Source organism: Anomaloglossus baeobatrachus, chromosome 8 (genome assembly GCF_048569485.1).
Source record: "Anomaloglossus baeobatrachus isolate aAnoBae1 chromosome 8, aAnoBae1.hap1, whole genome shotgun sequence".
Taxonomy (NCBI): domain Eukaryota; kingdom Metazoa; phylum Chordata; class Amphibia; order Anura; family Aromobatidae; genus Anomaloglossus; species Anomaloglossus baeobatrachus.
Genome location: NC_134360.1, coordinates 255164658 through 255184620, shown reverse-complemented (window position 1 = coordinate 255184620; position 19963 = coordinate 255164658). Strand labels below are relative to the sequence as shown.

The 19963-nt window shown below is 53.4% G+C and overlaps 1 protein-coding gene across 4 annotated transcripts in view; it reads right to left on the bottom strand.

Moving 5' to 3' along the window:
• TDRD5 (tudor domain containing 5) overlaps positions 1–19963 on the bottom strand; it is a 198646-nt gene that overhangs the window by 73065 nt on the left and 105618 nt on the right. For all 4 annotated transcript variants that reach the window (XM_075320571.1, XM_075320573.1, XM_075320572.1 and 1 more), the window contains 2 exons: positions 5156–5222; positions 4874–5074 (listed from right to left, as the gene is read on the bottom strand). In XM_075320571.1, the coding sequence (XP_075176686.1) occupies positions 4874–5074; positions 5156–5222 (268 nt within the window). The remainder of the gene's footprint in view (positions 1–4873; positions 5075–5155; positions 5223–19963) is intronic.

Genomic DNA, 19963 nt, shown 5'->3' with positions numbered 1-19963 from the left:
CTGGAGAGCAAGTAGTACCCTGTTCAGATCCCATGGATCTAACGGCCGCTTGTACGGGGGGACGATATGACAAACCCCCTGCAGGAACGTGCGTACCTGAGGAAGTCGTGCTAGACGCCTCTGAAAAAATCACCAATAGCGCCAAGCCTTGCCCTTTAAGGGAGCCGAGCGACAAGCCCTTTTCCAACCGAAATTGCAGGAAGGAAAGAAGAGTAGGCAATGCCAATGGCCCGGGGGACACTCCTTGTACAGAGCACCAGTATAAGAAAATCTTCCACGTCCGTGGTAGATCTTAGCAGACGTGGGCTTCCTAGCCTGACTCATAGTGGCAACGACCCCTTGGGATAATCCTGAGGACACTAGGATCCAGGACTCAATGGCCACACAGTAGGTTCAGGGCCCTAGAATTCAGATGGAAAAAACGGCCCTTGGGACAGTAAGTCTGGCCGGTCTGGTAGTGCCCACGGTTGACCGACCGTGAGATGCCTGTCGCCAGAGCTCTTTGAACGCAATGAAAATCGGGACCTTGCTATTGTGCCGATTCTTGACACCCGTCCGGGTGCAGAGACCATTCTGCTGCGTCCACGCCCTGGTAACTGCGGATATGGCGTATGCTCTGTCTGCCACCCACAGCAGAATCCGGCGAACTTCCTGGAAGTCTCGCCGACTGCGTAGTCCGCCTTGGTGGTTGATGTATGCCACCGCTGTGGATTGTCCGACTGAATTCGGATCTGTTTGCTTTCCAGCCACTGCAGGAAGGCTTGTAGAGCAATATACACTGCCCAGAGCTCCAGACAATTGATCTGAAGAGTGGACTCCTCTGAAAAGAGTTCTTGATCGTCTGAGAAAGAGGGACGTTCCTGTGTATGGACGTCGACTACTCCTCCCATCAGCGAAGAATGTTCCATTGAAGTGGACGCAGATGAAACTGCGTGAAAGGGACTGCCTCTGGATGAGGCGTCTCCTTGAAAGAGAGACTGCACCCCCGTCTGTAGTGAACGCTGTTTGTCCAGCGGACGCTTCACTATCGCTGAGAGAGTGTGAAAACTCCTTGCCAAGATATGCCAGCGATTGGGTTTAACTTTGAAAAGTTGAAGACCCACCCGAAACCCTGGAAAGTCTCCAGCGCCATGTTCAGGCTGTGTTGGCATGCCTGTTAAGAGAGTGCCTTGACAAGCAGGTCGCCTAAATAAGGGATCACAGAGTGACCCTGAGAGTGCGGGACTGCTCACACTGCTGAAGTCGGTGAAAACCCGTGGGGCTGTCGCCAGACCGAAGGGTAGGGCTACGGACTGAAGATGCTCGTCTTCAATAACGAATGTAGCAAACGCCGGTGTCCTGGAGCAATCGGCACGTTGAGATAAGCATCCTGATGTCTATTGATGCTAGGAAATCTCTTTGAGACATTGAGGCAATGACGGAGCGGAGGGATTCCATCCGGAACCGCCTGGTTTTCACGTGCTAGGTGAGCCGTTTTATGTTGGCCCTACGACCAGATCGGAGTAAAAAGCGTATCTTGTTCCTGAGGAGGAACAGGGATTACTACTCTTTCTGCCTTCAGAAGAGCCTCGGCTCGGCCGGTGAGGAAGTTTTGGGACAAACTGTCTCTCATCCACCGGCCTTTGACCTGTGGCAGGTAAGTGTCGCTAAAGCGGGGGAGTCTGCGACCGATCGGGGACGCGGAGTGAGAGGGCTGAAAGTCATGAGGAAAACGCCGTGGTAGCGGTTCCTCCTGCTGCTTTCCCCGGGCGTGATGGAGCCCGCCAGGAATCTGCGCCCCTCTAAGCCTTTTGCGTCCTTTTGGACGAGGACCACTGGGACCTGCCCGAGCCTGGGAAGGACCGAAACCTCGACTGTCCATTCTCCTGTTGGGTTTTGTTTGATGTGGGCCGGGGTAAGGAAGAATCCGTACCCTTGTACAGTTGAATGATTACATCCAACCACTCACTAAACAGTCTGTCACCAGATAACGGCAACCTGGTTACGCACTTTTTTGGAAGCAGCATCTGCTCCAATCCCTTAACCACTAGGCTCTGCGTAAAAAACACGGAGTTGGCGGACGCCACTGACGTACGGCTCGTAGCGTCCAGGACAGCATTAACAGCTTGAGTCGCAATGCCGACATTGCGAGGTTAAGGACGCTACTGCGGCCCAGATGTACATGTGACAGCGTCCCCCTGCGCAATACTAGCTGAAATAGCTTGGAGTGCCTCTACGGCTGCGAATGCCGGAGCAACCGATCCGCCGATAGCTTCATAGACAGATTGCAACGAGAGGTCTATCTGTCTGACAATGGCATGTTTAAGTGAAGTCCCATCTTCCACTGCAACTATAGATCTAGCCGCAAGCCTGGAGATTGGGGGATCCACCTTTGGACACTGGGTCTAGCGCTTGACCACGTCAGGGGGGAAGAGACACCGCGTATCCTAAATACGGTTGGAGAAACTGTTATCGGGATAAGCGTGGAGATTCTGGACTGCTTCTCTGGAGTCAGAGCGACCAGAAAAATACTCAATATACACTTGAGATACTGAAAGAGGGATTTATCCTGCTGTGAAGCTGACTCCTCCACTGGAGGAGTTGAGAGGGAAATACCCAACTTTCCATTGATGGACGCTATAAGATTATTCACTATAGCGTCACCATCCGGTGCATCCGGATTGAGAGCGGTCTCAAGATCAGAGTCCTGAACAGCTACGTCTGTCCCCTGATACAGAGAGTACTCCTGTGGTGACCCTGACCAGTGATGAAGTCGAGGGCCGTTTCCATGGAGCTCGCTTAGGCCGTCTGGGACTGTCGTCCGTGTCAGAGCCTGCACCCTGGGATGTATGGGACCCCCCTGGAACCCTGATTTATTCCAAGTCAGGGTGGCCAGGGGCATTGAATCAACCTTGGCCAAGGTCTATCTGGACTGCAAAGTCTGTAAGCTATTAGTCATAATCACCGACAATATAGCAGCGGAAACTGCAACTCCATCCCTGTCCATGGACAGGAATCACAGGTGGTCTTTTGGCTACCTGTAGCGGAGACCCCGGTTGAGCAATTGCACATACTGGGGGCCCTGGAACCGTATCACGTGCAGTACAAGCAGCATAGAAAGCCTGTGCCTTGGCACCCATGCTTTTTTGCTGTTGTTGTCTAGCCATCTAGGAGCATTAGCTAAGAATAGCGACCTTACAGTGAAAGCATACAAGCATGAAGTACAAATAAACACTTCAGCACATGTAGTACAAGCAGCTTAGAAAGCCTGTGCCTTGGCACCTTTGCTTTTCTGCTGCTGTTGTCTAGTTATTCAGGAGCATTAGCGAAGAATAGCTACATACAGTGAATGTATAGCATACACGCATGAAAATAAACACTGCAGCACATGCAATCCAAGCAGCATTGAAAGCTTGTGTCTTAGCACCCTTGCTGTTTGCTGCCGCTGGCTAGCCATCTAGGCAGGTAGACAGCCAAGAATAGCCATTACAGTGCCATGTATAGCATACAAGCCCAAAGGACACATGACACTTCAGCACATGCAAGACAAGCAGCATAAAAAGTCTGTGCTTTAGCACCGCTGCTTTTTAGCTGCTGTTTCTAGGCCTGCATCCTGAATAGCGACTTTACAAAAGTACAGCAGGAGACTTCGGCATTAGTGGGTCAGCACTGCAGCTGCCGCTTACCGCCCGCACAAAAGCAGGTGTGTGGCGCCTCCTGTGACTGCTAGCTCAGCGCTTGTCTCCGTTTTCCCGCTCTGCGTGCCGGAATGGCTGCCGGCGTCCAGAGAAGAGGGGCGGGCCGAGGGCGTGCCCGAGACAAGAGCGGGAACTCGGCGTCCCACTGAGTCTAGTGAAGGGGGCTGGAGAATGCAAAGCAGACTCCAGCTCCCTGCGCTGACTTACTGTACAGCGTCCCGCCCCTTCCCTGACTGGCAGGGCTGGGGGCGGGAACGAAAGGAAAACTAGGCCGCAAAGCCGGGGACTCGAGTAATAAGCGCGGCCGTCCTACGTGCACGGCCGGCGCGGAAGTCCCCGGCGCACCACAAGTCCCAGCCGCGCCACAGTGTAAAACACCTAGCAGCGGCCGGCGCGGCAGTTCCCAATACATAAATTCACTCAGCAAAGCTGCAGTGAATAATAGCACAAGCGCTCCGCGTTGTTGTCCCCGGCGCACTAACACTCCCAGCAATGCTGGTGCGTGTGTGCGCGATGTGTACGGGGACACAGAGTACCTTAATGTCGCAGGGCCCTGTCCCTGAGGATACCCAGCTCCAAATCCAGCAGGTTCTCTGGGTCTGTGGATGGAGCCCGGTCTCAGTGCCTGGAGACCGGTAAGATCCCACTTCACCCAGAGCCCTGAGGGGGGATGGGGAAGGAAAACAGCATGTGGGCTCCAGCCTCCGTACCAGCAATAGGTACCTCAACCTTACAAACCGCAAGTGGGGTGAGAAGGGAGCATGCTGGGGGCCCTATATGGGCCCACTTTTCTTCCATCCGACATAGTCAGCAGCTACTGCTGACTAAACAGTGGAGCTATTGCATGGATGTGTGCCTCCTTCGCACAAAGCTTGAAAACTGAGCAGCCCGTGATCCCACGGGGGGTGTATAGCCAGAAGGGGAGGGGCCTTACACTTTTTAGTGTAATGCTTTGTGTGGCCTCCGGAGGCAGTAGCTATACACCCAATTGTCTGGGTCTCCCAATTAGGAGCGACAAAGAAAACAATATGACTAAATGCTGAAACATCAAGCTGTCCAACCTACACAATCCTGTGAGTCAATATGTGAGTAGTAATATTTTATATATGTAAAACATATTAAACAATTATAGTAAATAAGTAGAACGACATAAAAGCATGCATAATATATTTACTTATAAATAGCCTCTCACTTGCCTTGTAAAAGCTGGGCTCTTGGGCTGGACTTGCAAGCTCTTTATCAATCAAAACTTGGTGCAGGTAAACGTCTTTCTCAGTTGAGGTATCGCAAAGGAAAATGCACAACTGGTCTAATGCATACTGAAGCACCACGCCAACCAACGGGCCACATCTACACTGCATCTGGAAATTCGTAATGGCTTCAATTGACCATTGACCCTATAAGAAAAAGTTATGCTTATTAAATGGGTAAAATCATAAAAGAAAAAAGGCTGCTAAATTATTTATTACGTTATTTACCTCCACTGGCTTCAGGAAAGGCAATGTAGATGGCACTGCCTGGGCTGGTAACCTCATGTAGCAGGCTCTGGAGAAATCAAGAAATGAAAAGACAACACAAAAGCAATAAAATGAGCAAAGCCAACAACACATCATAATACAAGACAATGAATATCAATACTAGGTTTACATAGAAGAGACGAAAAACTCACAAGAGAGTATATTGTACTGGGAAAAACTGCATAGAAGACCCTACACGAAGATTCAGCAGTGTACGCCGAGAGCCCAGATCCAGACATTAGAGATGGAATCCCGCCGCGGGATTGAGCTGGACCGGAAAAACGACGGCACAAATAGATCCCAAATATAAAAGTCAAAGTGCAAATTGCAAAATTGGCCGGTCGTGAAGGGGTTAAACAACATATCAAGGTTATATCGTAGAATGAAAGAACAAACAGCGTTTCTCTTTAATACTGTATGTCAAACTTTGCCTTGCCCTTAATACACCGTGGGTCTAACATTTTAAATGAAAAACACCCACATCAGACACTAAACATCACAACCTTTAATCAAGTCTGCAGTGGCAGATCTACCTATTTTATAGAACCTGCTAGGTTTCAGGTGGCATCGATGGACTACCGTATTTTTTGGACCATAAGACGCACTCTTTTCTCCCCAAATGTTGGGGGAAAGTAGGGCGTGCGTCTTATGGTCTGACTATAGGGCTGTGGCCGGGAATGAGGGTGCTGCGGTGGAGCGGGTCATCGGGGGCACGAGCATGCTGTAGCAGCGCCTGCCGTGACCACATGGGCCCGCTCATTTGATATGCACGCCCATCCTCCCGCCCATCATCTCTCAGCATTGAAGCCGGCGCTGACAGGTGGGCGGGATGATGGGCAGGGGGTGCGCGCATAGTAAACAGCCGGCCGTGATCACCCCTGGCAACTACAGCCTGGAGTGATCATGTGCGGCTGTATTCACTGCCCCCCGTGCATCATCATCAGCGCGGGGTGCAGTGAATAAGTACGGTACACTCACCCGTCACTGTTCCCCTGCAGCACCGCGATCTCCTCCTGTCTGCCGGCCAGCTGATCTCTGTAGCGAGCGGTGAGCACTGGGATGACGTCATCCCTGTGTGCGCTCTGTACACAGATCAGCCGGCAGACAGGAGGAGATCGCGATGCTGCAGGGGAACGGCTCCACAAAGGTCAGCGCCGGGGGCAGTGAATCAGTACACTCACCAGTCACCGTTCCCCTGCAGCACCGCAATGTCCTCCCGTCTGCCGGCCAGCTGATCTGTGTAGCGGGTGGGGAGCACAGCGATGGCATCATCGCTGTGCGCCCCACTAGTCACACAGGTCAGCTGACCGGCAGACAGCAGGACGAGCGATGCTGCAGGGGAACGGTGACGGCTCCACACAGGTCAGCAGTGCTGCCGCCGCCACAGACGGGGGGAGGAGCGATGCTGCATGGAGCGAGGAAAGGTGAGCATAATCGTTTATTTTTTTGTGTGATACAGGGTACATGCCATATAGCAGGATGGGGCCATATAGCAGGATGGGCCATATAGCAGGATGGATGGGGTATATAGCAGGATGGATGGGGTATATAGCAGGATAAAGGCATATAGCAGGATGGCAGTATATAGCAGGATGGGGGTATAGAGCAGGATGCCAGTATATAGCAGGATAAGGGCATATACCAGGATGGGGTACATATACAAGGCAGGAGGATCATTACCAGGATGGGGTACCTTAGCAGAGAATGTGGGGACATTACCCCCATAACAGTGTACTATTAAAAAAGATTAAAAAAAAAGAAGGGAATTTTGTTTACTTACCGTAAATTCCTTTTCTTCTAGCTCCTATTGGGAGACCCAGACAATTGGGTGTATAGCTTCTGCCTCCGGAGGCCACACAAAGTATTACACTCAAAAGTGTAACCCCTCCCCTCTGCCTATACACCCTCCCGTGCCTCACGGGCTCCTCAGTTTTGGTGCAAAAGCAGGAAGGAGGAAACTTATAAATTGGTTTAAGGTAAATTCAATCCGAAGGATGTTCGGAGAACTGAAAACCATGAAACAATTGAACATGAACAACATGTGTACACAAAAGAACAACTAGCCCGAAGGGAACAGGGGCGGGTGCTGGGTCTCCCAATAGGAGCTAGAAGAAGAAGGGAATTTTGTTTACTTACCGTAAATTCCTTTTCTTCTAGCTCCAATTGGGAGACCCAGACAATTGGGTGTATAGCTATGCCTCCGGAGGCCACACAAAGTATTACACTAAAAGTGTAAAGCCCCTCCCCTTCTGCCTATACACCCCCCGTGCTCCCACGGGCTCCTCAGTTTTGGTGCAAAAGCAAGAAGGAGGAAAAAATTATAAACTGGTTTAAAGTAAATTCAATCCGAAGGAATATCGGAGAACTGAAACCATTCAACATGAACAACATGTGTACACAAAAAAAAAAAAAACAGGGGCGGGAGCTGGGTCTCCCAATTGAAGCTAGAAGAAAAGGAATTTACGGTAAATAAACAAAATTCCCTTCTTCTTTGTCGCTCCATTGGGAGACCCAGACAATTGGGACGTCCAAAAGCAGTCCCTGGGTGGGTAAATAATACCTCATAATAGAGCCGTAACGGCTCCGTCCTACAGGTGGGCAACCGCCGCCTGAAGGACTCGCCTACCTAGGCTGGCATCTGCCGAAGCATAGGTATGCACCTGATAGTGTTTCGTGAAAGTGTGCAGGCTCGACCAGGTAGCTGCCTGACACACCTGCTGAGCCGTAGCCTGGTGTCGCAAGGCCCAGGACGCTCCCACGGCCCTGGTAGAATGGGCCTTCAGCCCTGAGGGAACCGGAAGCCCCGAGGAACGATAAGCTTCGAGAATTGGTTCCTTGATCCACCGAGCCAGGGTTGATTTGGAAGCTTGTGTCCCTTTACGCTAGCCAGCGACAAGGACAAAGAGTGCATCCGAGCGGCGCAGGGGCGCCGTACGAGAAATGTAGACTCTGAGTGCTCTCACCAGATCTAACAAGTGCAAATCCTTTTCACACTGGTGAACTGGATGAGGGCAAAAAGAAGGTAAGGAGATATCCTGATTGAGATGAAAGGGGGATACCACCTTAGGGAGGAATTCCGGAACCGGACGCAGAACCACCTTGTCCTGGTGAAACACCAGGAAAGGAGCTTTGCAAGACAACGCTGCTAGCTCAGACACTCTCCGAAGTGAAGTGACTGCTACTAGGAAAACCACTTTCTGCGAAAGGCGTGCGAGAGAAATATCCCTCATTGGCTCGAACGGTGGTTTCTGAAGAACCATCAGCACCCTGTTCAGATCCCAGGGTTCTAACGGACGCTTGTAAGGAGGGACGATGTGACAAACCCCTTGCAGGAATGTGCATACCTGTGGAAGTCTGGCCAGGCGCTTCTGAAAAAACACAGAGAGCGCAGAGACTTGTCCCTTAAGGGAGCCGAGCGACAAACCCTTTTCCAATCCGGATTGAAGAAAGGACAGAAAAGTGGGCAAGGCAAATGGCCAGGGAGAAAACCCCTGAGCAGAGCACCACGACAGGAATATTTTCCACGTCCTGTGGTAGATCTTGGCGGACGTTGGTTTCCTAGCCTGTCTCATAGTGGCAATGACCTCTTGAGATAATCCTGAAGACGCTAAGATCCAGGACTCAATGGCCACACAGTCAGGTTGAGGGCCGCAGAATTCAGATGGAAAAACTGCCCTTGAGACAGCAAGTCTGGTCGGTCTGGTAGTGCCCACGGTTGGCCGACCGTGAGATGCCACAGATCCGGGTACCACGACCTCCTCGGCCAGTCTGGAGCGACGAGGATGGCGCGGCGGCAGTCGGCCCTGATCTTGCGTAACACTCTGGGCAACAGTGCCAGAGGAGGAAACACATAAGGGAGTTGAAATTGCGACCAATCCTGAACGAAGGCGTCTGCCGCCAGAGCTCTGTGATCGTGAGATCGTGCCATGAATGCCGTGACCTTGTTGTTGTGCCGGGACGCCATTAGGTCGACGTCCGGCATCCCCCAGCGGCAACAGATCTCCTGAAACACATCCGGGTGAAGGGACCATTCCCCTGCGTCCATGCCCTTGCGACTGAGAAAGTCTGCTTCCCAGTTTTCCACGCCCGGGATGTGAACTGCGGAGATGGTGGAGGCCGTGGCTTCCACCCACATCAAAATCCGCCGGACTTCCTGGAAGGCTTGCCGACTGCGTGTTCCACCTTGGTGGTTGATGTAAGCCACCGCTGTGGAGTTGTCCGACTGAATTCGGATCTGCTTGCCTTCCAGCCACTGCTGGAACGCTTTTAGGGCAAGATACACTGCCCTGATCTCCAGAACATTGATCTGAAGTGAGGACTCTTGCGGAGTCCACGTACCCTGAGCCCTGTGGTGGAGGAAGACTGCTCCCCACCCTCACAGACTCGCGTCCGTCGTGACCACCGCCCAGGATGGGGGTAGGAAGGATTTCCCCTTCGATAATGAAGTGTGAAGAAGCAACCACCGAAGGGAAGCTTTGGTTGCCTGAGAGAGGGAGACGTTCCTGTCTAGGGACGTCGGCTTCCTGTCCCATTTGCGTAGGATGTCCCATTGAAGAGGATGCAGGTGAAACTGCGCGAAACGGACTGCCTCCATTGCTGCCACCATCTTCCCCAGGAAGTGCATGAGGCGCCTCAAGGGGTGTGACTGACCTTGAAGGAGAGATTGCAACCCTGTCTGCAGTGACTGCTGTTTGTTCAGCGGAAGCTTCACTATCGCTGAGAGAGTATGAAACTCCAGGCCAAGATATGTCAGCGATTGGACCGGTGTCAGATTTGACTTTGGAAAATTGATGATCCACCCGAAACTCTGGAGAGTCTCCAGAGTAACGTTGAGGCTGTGTTGGCATGCCTCTTGAGAGGGTGCCTTGACCAGCAGATCGTCTAAGTAAGGTATCACCGAGTGACCCTGAGAGTGGAGGACCGCAACTACTGTAGCCATGACCTTGGTGAAAACCCTTGGGGCTGTCGCCAGGCCGAACGGCAGTGCCGCGAACTGAAGGTGTTCGTCTCCCATGGCGAAGCGCAGGAAGCGCTGATGCTCTGGAGCAATTGGTACGTGGAGATAAGCATCTTTGATATCGATCGATGCAAGGAAATCTCCTTGGGACATTGAGGCGATGACGGAGCGGAGGGATTCCATCCGGAACCGCCTGGTCTTTACGTGTTTGTTGAGCAGTTTTAGGTCCAGAACAGGACGGAAAGATCCGTCCTTCTTTGGAACCACAAACAGGTTGGAGTAAAAACCGTGACCCTGTTGATGATGAGGAACCGGGACCACCACTCCTTCTGCCTTCAGAGTGCCCACCGCCTGCAGAAGAGCCTCGGCTCGCTCGGGAGGCGGAGATGTTCTGAAGAATCGAGTTGGAGGACGAGAGCTGAACTCTATCCTGTAACCGTGAGACAAAATGTCTCTCACCCAACGGTCTTTTACCTGTGGCAGCCAGGTGTCGCAAAAGTGGGAGAGCCTGCCACCGACCGAGGATGCGGTGTGAGGAGGCCGTAAGTCATGAGGAAGCCGCCTTGATAGCGGCACCTCCGGCGGTCTTTTTAGGGCGTGACTTAGACCGCCATGAATCGGAGTTCCTCTGATCCTTCTGGGGCCTTTTGGACGAGGAGAATTGGGACCTGCCCGCACCCCGAAAGGACCGAAACCTCGACTGTCCCCTCCTCTGTTGGGATGTGTTTGGTTTGGCCTGGGGTAAGGATGTTTCCTTTCCCTTGGATTGTTTGATGATTTCATCCAATCTCTCACCAAACAAACGGTCGCCAGAAAATGGCAAACTGGTTAAGCACTTTTTGGAAGCAGAATCTGCCTTCCATTCCCGTAGCCACAAGGCCCTGCGTATTGCCACCGAATTGGCGGATGCTACCGCCGTACGGCTCGCAGAGTCCAGGACAGCATTAATAGCGTAGGACGCAAATGCCGACGTTTGAGAGGTTATGGACGCCACCTGCGGCGCAGACGTACGTGTGAGTGCGTCAATTTGCGCTTGACCCGCAGAGATAGCTTGGAGTGCCCATACGGCTGCGAATGCTGGAACAAAAGACGCGCCGATAGCTTCATAGATGGATTTCAACCAGAGCTCCATCTGTCTGTCAGTGGCATCCTTGAGTGAAGCCCCATCTTCAACTGCAACTATGGATCTAGCCGCCAGTCTGGAGATTGGAGGATCCACCTTGGGACACTGAGTCCAGCCCTTGACCACGTCAGGGGGGAAGGGATAACGTGTATCCTTAAGGCGCTTGGAAAAACGCTTATCTGGACAAGCTCGGTGATTCTGGACTGCCTCTCTGAAGTCAGAGTGGTCCAGAAACATACTCGTTGTACGCTTGGGAAACCTGAAACGGAATTTCTCCTGCTGAGAAGCTGACTCCTCTACTGGAGGAGCTGAGGGAGAAATATCCAACATTTGATTGATGGACGCGATAAGATCATTCACTATGGCGTCCCCATCAGGAGTATCAAGGTTGAGAGCGGCCTCAGGATCAGAATCCTGATCAGCTACCTCCGCTTCATCATACAGAGAGTCCTCCAGCTGAGACCCTGAACAATGTGATGATGTCGAGGGAAATTCCCAGCAAGCTCGCTTAGGCGGTCTGGGGCTGCGGTCCGTGTCAGAGACCTCACCCTGGGATCTATGAGACACCCCGGAAGAACATTGTTGTTCCGAATGAGGGGGACCAGGGAGCAATGATTCCCCAGTGCCCATGGCCTGAGGTACTGGTCTGGACTGCAAAGCTTCTAATATCTTAGCCATAGTCTCAGAAAGTCTTTCAGTAAAAACTGCAAACTCTGTCCCTGTCACCTGGACAGTGTTAGCAGGTGGTTCTCCCTGGGCCACCCTTAGCAGAGGCTCCGGCTGAGTAAGTGCCACAGGGGCCGAGCATTGTACACAATGAGGGTCAGTGGAACCTGCCGGCAGTATAGCCGTACATGCGGCGCAGGCAGCATAGTAAGCCTGTGCTTTGGCACCCTTGCTTCTTGTGGACGACATGCTGTTGTCTCCTCTGAGCAATCCAGGAGGGTATATAGCCAAAAATCAACCGTGCACCATACAGTGTAAAGTATAGCCTATAATCATATAATCTATAAGTACATTTCTGCACTAGTGGGGCCAGCACCTCAGGTGCTGCTTACCGCCCGCTCAAAGCGGTTGTGTGGTCACCAGAATCCCTGCCTGGGACTCCCTGAGCTTGTCTCCCCTCTCCAGCGTCAGAAGAGCTGACAGGAATGGCTGCCGGCGTCCTGAGGAGAGGAGGGGGCCGTGGGCGTGCCCTAGAAAGTGCGGGAATCTGGTGCCCCACTGTGCACAGTGAGGGGGGTGGAGTATGCAAAGCATGTTCCAGCCCCAGTGCTGACGTCCTGTACAGCGTCCCGCCCTTCCCCTGACTGGCAGGCCTGGGGGCGGGAAAAAAGTGAGACTAGGCCGCAAAAGCCGGGGACTAAAGTTATAAGCGCGGCCGGCGTATGAGCGCGGTCGGCGCGGTAGTCCCCGGCGTACTAACATTCCCAGTCGCGCTGCAGTGTGAAATAGCAGCGCGCGGTCAGCGCGGTAGTCCCCAGTAACACTAACACACCCAGCCACGCTGCAGTGTGTGATGGCACAAGCGCGGTCAGCGCTGCGGTCCCCGGCGCACTAACACACCCAGCAATGCTGGAGTGTTTCTGTGCGCTGTCCCTACGGGGACACAGAGTACCTCAAAGTAGCAGGGCCTTGTCCCTGACGATACTCGGCTCCTTATCCAGCAGAGTCCCCGGGAGCTGTGGATGGAGCACGGTCTCCGTGCCTGGAGACCGATTAGGATCCCACTTCACCCAGAGCCCTAAGGGGATGGGGAAGGAAAACAGCATGTGGGCTCCAGCCTCCGTACCCGCAATGGGTACCTCAACCTTAACAACACCGCCGACAAGAGTGGGGTGAGAAGGGAGCATGCTGGGGGCCCTGTTATGGGCCCTCTTTTCTTCCATCCGACATAGTCAGCAGCTGCTGCTGACTAAGCTGTGGAGCTATGCGTGGATGTCTGCCTCCTTCGCACAAAGCATGAAAAACTGAGGAGCCCGTGGGAGCACGGGGGGTGTATAGGCAGAAGGGGAGGGGCTTTACACTTTTGTGTAATACTTTCTGTGGCCTCCGGAGGCATAGCTATACACCCCAAATGTCTGGGTCTCCCAATGGAGCGACAAAGAAAAGGAATTTACGGTAAGTAAACAAAATTCCCTTCTTCTTTGTCGCTCCATTGGGAGACCCAGACAATTGGGACGTCCAAAAGCAGTCCCTGGGTGGGTAAAAGAATACCTCGATAACAAGAGCCGACACGACTCCCTCTTACAGGTGGGCCACCGCCGCCTGAAGGACTTGCCTACCTAGACTGGCATCTGCCGAAGCATAGGCATGCACTTGATAGTGCTTTGTGAAAGTGTGCAGACTAGACCACGTAGCTGCCTGACACACTTGTAGAGCCGTTGCCTGGTGCCGCAATGCCCAGGACGCCCCCACGGCTCTGGTAGAATGGGCTTTCAGCCCCGGAGGAATCGGAAGCCCCGAAGAACGGTAAGCTTCAAGAATCAGTTCCTTGATCCACCGAGCCAAGGTTGACCTAGAAGCCTGCGAACCCTTACGCTGACCAGCCACAAGGACAAAGAGCGCATCTGAACGGCGCAGGGGCGCTGTGCGAGACACGTAGAATCGGAGCGCTCTCACTAGATCTAATGAGTGCAAATCCTTTTCAAAGCGGTGAATTGGATTAGGGCAAAATGAAGGTAAGGTGATATCCTGATTGAGATGAAAAGGCGATACCACCTTAGGGAGAAATTCCGGAACAGGACGGAGAACCACCTTATCCTGGTGAAAAACCAGGAAGGGGGCTTTGCATGACAGCGCTGCAAGCTCCGACACTCTACGGAGTGAAGTAACTGCTACTAGAAATGCCACTTTCTGCGAAAGACGTGATAAGGAGACATCCCGCAGCGGCTCAAAAGGCGGTTTCTGAAGAGCCGTTAGCACCCTGTTAAGGTCCCAGGGTTCAAGCGGGCGCTTGTAAGGTGGGACTATGTGGCAAACTCCCTGCAGGAACGTGCGGACCTGCGGAAGCTTGGCCAGGCGCTTTTGAAAGAATATTGAGAGTGCCGATACTTGTCCTTTGAGAGAACTAAGTGACAACCCCTTATCCATTCCGGATTGAAGGAAGGAAAGAAAAGTGGGTAAGGCAAAAGGCCAGGGAGTGAAACCTTTATCAGAACACCAGGACAAGAAAATCCGCCAAGACCTGTAATAGATCTTGGCGGACGTCGGTTTCCTGGCCTGTCTCATAGTGGCAATGACATCCTGAGACAACCCTGAAGACGCTAGGAGCCAGGACTCAATGGCCACACAGTCAGGTTGAGGGCCGCAGAATTCAGATGGAAAAACGGCCCTTGCGACAGCAAGTCTGGGCGGTCTGGCAGCGCCCACGGCTGACCCACCGTGAGATGCCACAGATCCGGGTACCATGACCGCCTCGGCCAGTCTGGAGCGACGAGAATGGCGCGACGGCAGTCGGACCTGATCTTGCGTAGTACTCTGGGCAGCATTGCCAGAGGAGGAAATACATAAGGCAGTCGAAACTGCGACCAATCCTGAACTAATGCGTCCGCCGCCAGAGCTCTGTGATCTTGAGATCGTGCCATGAAGGCCGGGACCTTGTTGTTGTGCCGTGACGCCATGAGATCGACGTCCGGCGTTCCCCAGCGGCGACAGATCTCTCGAAACACTTCTGGGTGCAGTGACCATTCCCCCGCATCCATGCCCTGACGACTGAGAAAATCTGCTTCCCAGTTTTCTACGCCCGGTATGTGAACTGCGGAGATGGTGGATGCTGTGGCTTCCACCCACTGCAGAATTCGCCGGACTTTTTGGAAGGCTTGACGACTCCGCGTGCCGCCTTGGTGGTTGATGTATGCGACGGCAGTGGCGTTGTCCGACTGGATACGGATCTGCCTGCCCTCCAGCAACTGCTGGAAAGCCAATAGGGCCAGATACACTGCCCTTATCTCCAGGACATTGATCTGAAGGGAAGACTCTATCGGAGTCCAGGTTCCCTGAGCCCTGTGATGGAGGAACACCGCTCCCCACCCTGACAGGCTCGCGTCCGTGGTGACCACAGCCCAGGTTGGGGGCAGGAAGGATTTTCCCTGTGATAGAGAAGTGGGAAGAAGCCACCACTGAAGAGACGTCTTTGTTGCAAGGGAAAGAGAGACGTTCCTGTCGAGAGAGTTCGACCTCCTGTCCCATTTGTGGAGAATGTCCCACTGGAGCGGGCGCAGATGGAATTGCGCGAAAGGCACTGCTTCCATCGCTGCCACCATCTTCCCCAGGAAGTGCATGAGGCGTCTCAAGTGGTGTGACTGAGTCTGAATCAGAGATTGCACCCCTGCCTGCAGTGACAGCTGTTTGTCTAGTGGTAGCTTGACTACCGCTGACTGAGTATGAAACTCCATCCCTAGATAAGTCAGAGATTGGGTCGGTGTCAACTTGGATTTTGGGAAGTTGATGATCCACCCGAACTGCTGGAGGGTCTCCAGAGCGACGGTAAGGCTGTGTTGACACGCCACCCGAGAAGGTGCCCTGACTAGGAGATCGTCTAAGTAGGGAATCACCGAGTGCCCCTGAGAATGCAGGACCGCCACAACGGATGCCATGACTTTGGTGAAAACCCGTGGGGCTGTCGCCAGGCCGAAGGGCAATGCCACGAACTGAAGGTGTTCGTCCCCGATGGCGAAACGCAGGAAGCGTTTATGTTCTGGTGCGATCGGCACATGGAGATAAGCATCCTTGATGTCGATCGATGCGAGGAAGTCTCCTTGTGACATCGAGGCGATGACCGAGCGGAGAGATTCCATCCGGAATCGTCTGGTGCTCACGTGTTTGTTGAGCAATTTGAGGTCCAGAACGGGACGGAATGATCCGTCTTTCTTTGGCACCACGAATAAGTTGGAGTAAAAACCGCGACCCTGTTCCTGAGTGGGAACGGGGGTCACAACTCCTTCTTTTTTCAGAGCGTCCACTGCTTGAAAAAGTGCGTCTGCCCGCTCGGGGGGCGGGGAGGTTCTGAAGAAACGAGTCGGAGGACGAGAGCTGAACTCTATCCTGTAACCGTGAGACAGGATGTCTCTCACCCATCGGTCTTGAACATGTGGCCACCAGGCGTCGCGAAAGCGGGAGAGCCTGCCACCGACCGAGGATGCGGTTCGGGGATGCCGTGAGTCATGAGGAGGCCGCCTTGGGGGCAGTGCCTCCGGTGGCCTTTTGGGGGCGTGACTTAGACCGCCACGTATAGGAGTTCCTCTGGCCTTTGTCCTGTCTATTGGACGAAGAGGATTGTGGCTTGGCTGAGGGACGAAAGGACCGAAACCTCGATTGTATTTTTCGTTGCTGAGGTCTCTTGGGTTTGGACTGGGGTAAGGAGGAGTCCTTTCCCTTGGATTCCTTAATAATCTCATCCAATCGTTCGCCAAACAATCTCTCGCCAGAAAACGGCAAACCGGTTAAGAACCTCTTGGAAGCCGAGTCTGCCTTCCATTCGCGCAGCCACATGGCTCTGCGGACTGCCACAGAATTAGCGGAAGCCACCGCTGTACGGCTAGCAGAGTCTAGGACTGCGTTCATGGCGTAGGAAGAAAACTCCGACGCCTGAGAGGTTAAAGATGCAACCTGCGGGGCAGACGTGCGTGTGACCGCATTAATCTCAGCCAGACAAGCTGAGATAGCTTGTAGTGCCCACACGGCTGCAAAGGCCGGGGCAAAAGACGCTCCCGTGGCCTCATAGATGGATTTCACCAGGAGTTCTATCTGCCTGTCAGTGGCATCTTTTAGTGATGAGCCATCTGCAACCGAAACCACAGATCTAGCCGCCAATCTGGAGACTGGGGGATCCACCTTGGGACATTGAGCCCAACCCTTAACTACGTCAGCGGGGAAGGGGTAACGTGTATCAGTAAGGCGCTTAGTAAAGCGCTTGTCCGGAACCGCTCTGGGCTTCTGGATGGCATCCCTGAAGTTAGAGTGATCAAAAAATGCACTCCGTGTACGTTTGGGAAACCGAAACTGGTGTTTCTCCTGCTGAGAGACCGAATCCTCTATAGGTGGAGATCCAACACCTGATTGATGGACGAGATAAGATCATTTACTAAGGCGTCCCCTTCAGGTGTATCCAGATTGAGAGCAACATCAGGGTCCGAGCCCTGAGCTGCAACCTCCGCCTCGTCCTCCAGAGACTCCTCAAGCTGGGAACCCGAGCAGCGTGAGGAGGTCGGGGAAGATTCCAAGCGAGCCCGCTTAGCTGGTCTGGGACTGTGGTCCGTGGAGGAGTCCTCCACGTGAGACCTAGGGCCCACCCCGGCCGGGGTGGACCGAGAGGGACCTGGAGACGCCGATCTAACAGGGTCCGGGGCCTGTGTAAGGACCGGTCTGGACTGCAGGGCTTCTAGCAGCTTGGCAGACCATTTGTCCATAGACTGAGCCATGGATTGTGAGAGTGACTCTGAGAGCTTATCAGCAAAAACTGCAAACTCTGTCGCTGCCACCTGGACAGTGGAAGCAGGGGGGTCTGCCTGAGCCGGGGGGCCCACAAGTGACCGAGGCTCCGGCTGAGCAAGCGTAGCAGGGGCTGAGCATTGCTCACAGTGAGGGTAGGTGGAACCCGCAGGTAACATAGCCCTACAAGAGGTACGTCGCAAAAAGAAGGGAATTTTGTTTACTTACCGTAAATTCCTTTTCTTCTAGCTCCAATTGGGAGACCCAGACAATTGGGTGTATAGCTATGCCTCCGGAGGCCACACAAAGTATTACACTAAAAGTGTAAAGCCCCTCCCCTTCAGCCTATACACCCCCCGTACTGCTACGGGCTCATCAGTTTTGGTGCAAAAGCCAGAAGGAGGAAAAAATTATAAACTGGTTTAAAGTAAATTCAATCCGAAGGAATATCGGAGAACTGAAACCATTTAACATGAACAACATGTGTATACAAAAAACAGGGGCGGGTGCTGGGTCTCCCAATTGGAGCTAGAAGAAAAGGAATTTACGGTAAGTAAACAAAATTCCCTTCTTCTTTGTCGCTCCTAATTGGGAGACCCAGACAATTGGGACGTCCAAAAGCAGTCCCTGGGTGGGTAAATAATACCTCATAATAGAGCCGTAACGGCTCCGTCCTACAGGTGGGCAACTGCCGCCTGAAGGACTCGCCTACCTAGGCTGGCATCTGCCGAAGCATAGGTATGCATCTGATAGTGTTTCGTGAAAGTGTGCAGGCTCGACCAGGTAGCCGCCTGACACACCTGCTGAGCCGTAGCCTGGTGTCGTAAGGCCCAGGACGCTCCCACGGCCCTGGTAGAATGGGCCTTCAGTCCTGAGGGAACCGGAAGCCCCGAGGAACGGTAAGCTTCGAGAATTGGTTCCTTGATCCACCGAGCCAGGGTTGATTTGGAAGCTTGTGTCCCTTTACGCTGGCCAGCGACAAGGACAAAGAGAGCATCGGAGCGGCGCAGGGGCGCCGTACGAGAAATGTAGACTCTGAGTGCTCTCACCAGATCTAACAAGTGCAAATCCTTTTCACATTGGTGAACTGGATGAGGACAAAACGAGGGTAAGGAGATGTCCTGATTGAGATGAAAAGTGGGCAAGGCAAATGGCCAGGGAGAAAACGCCTGAGCAGAGCACCACGACAGGAATATTTTCCACGTCCTGTGGTAGATCTTGGCGGACGTTGGTTTCCTAGCCTGTCTCATAGTGGCAATGACCTCTTGAGATAATCCTGAAGACGCTAGGATCCAGGACTCAATGGCCACACAGTCAGGTTGAGGGCCGCAGAATTCAGATGGAAAAACGGCCCTTGAGACAGCAAATCTGGTCGGTCTGGCAGTGCCCACGGTTGGCCGACCGTGAGATGCCACAGATCCGGTCGGCCAGTCTGGAGCGACGAGGATGGCGCGGCGGCAGTCGGCCCTTATCTTGCGTAACACTCTGGGCAACAGAGCCAGAGGAGGAAATACATAAGGAAGCTGAAACTGCGACCAATCCTGAACTAAGGCGTCTGCCGCCAGAGCTCTGTGATCTTGAGATCGAGCCATGAATGTTGGGACCTTGTTGTTGTGCCGTGACGCCATTAGGTCGACGTCCGGCATCCCCCAGCGGCAACAGATCTCCTGAAACACGTCCGGGTGAAGGGACCATTCCCCTGCGTCCATGCCCTGGCGGCTGAGAAAGTCTGCTTCCCAGTTTTCTACGCCCGGGATGTGAACTGCGGATATGGTGGATGCTGTGGCTTCCACCCACAGCAGAATCCTCCGGACTTCCTGGAAGGCTTGCGGACTGCGTGTCCCACCTTGGTGGTTGATGTAAGCCACCGCTGTGGAGTTGTCCGACTGAATTCGGATCTGCTTGCCTTCCAGCCACTGCTGGAACGCTTTTAGGGCAAGATACACTGCCCTGATCTCCAGAACATTGATCTGAAGTGAGGACTCTTGCTGAGTCCACGTACCCTGAGCCCTGTGGTGGAGAAAAACTGCTCCCCACCCTGACAGGCTCGCGTCCGTCGTGACCACCGCCCAGGATGGGGGTAGGAAGGATTTCCCTTTCGATAATGAGGTGGGAAGAAGCCACCACCGAAGGGAAGCTTTGGTTGCTTGAGAGAGGGAGACGTTCCTGTCTAGGGACGTCGGCCTCCTGTCCCACTTGCGTAGGATGTCCCATTGAAGAGGACGCAGGTGAAACTGCGCGAAAGGGACTGCTTCCA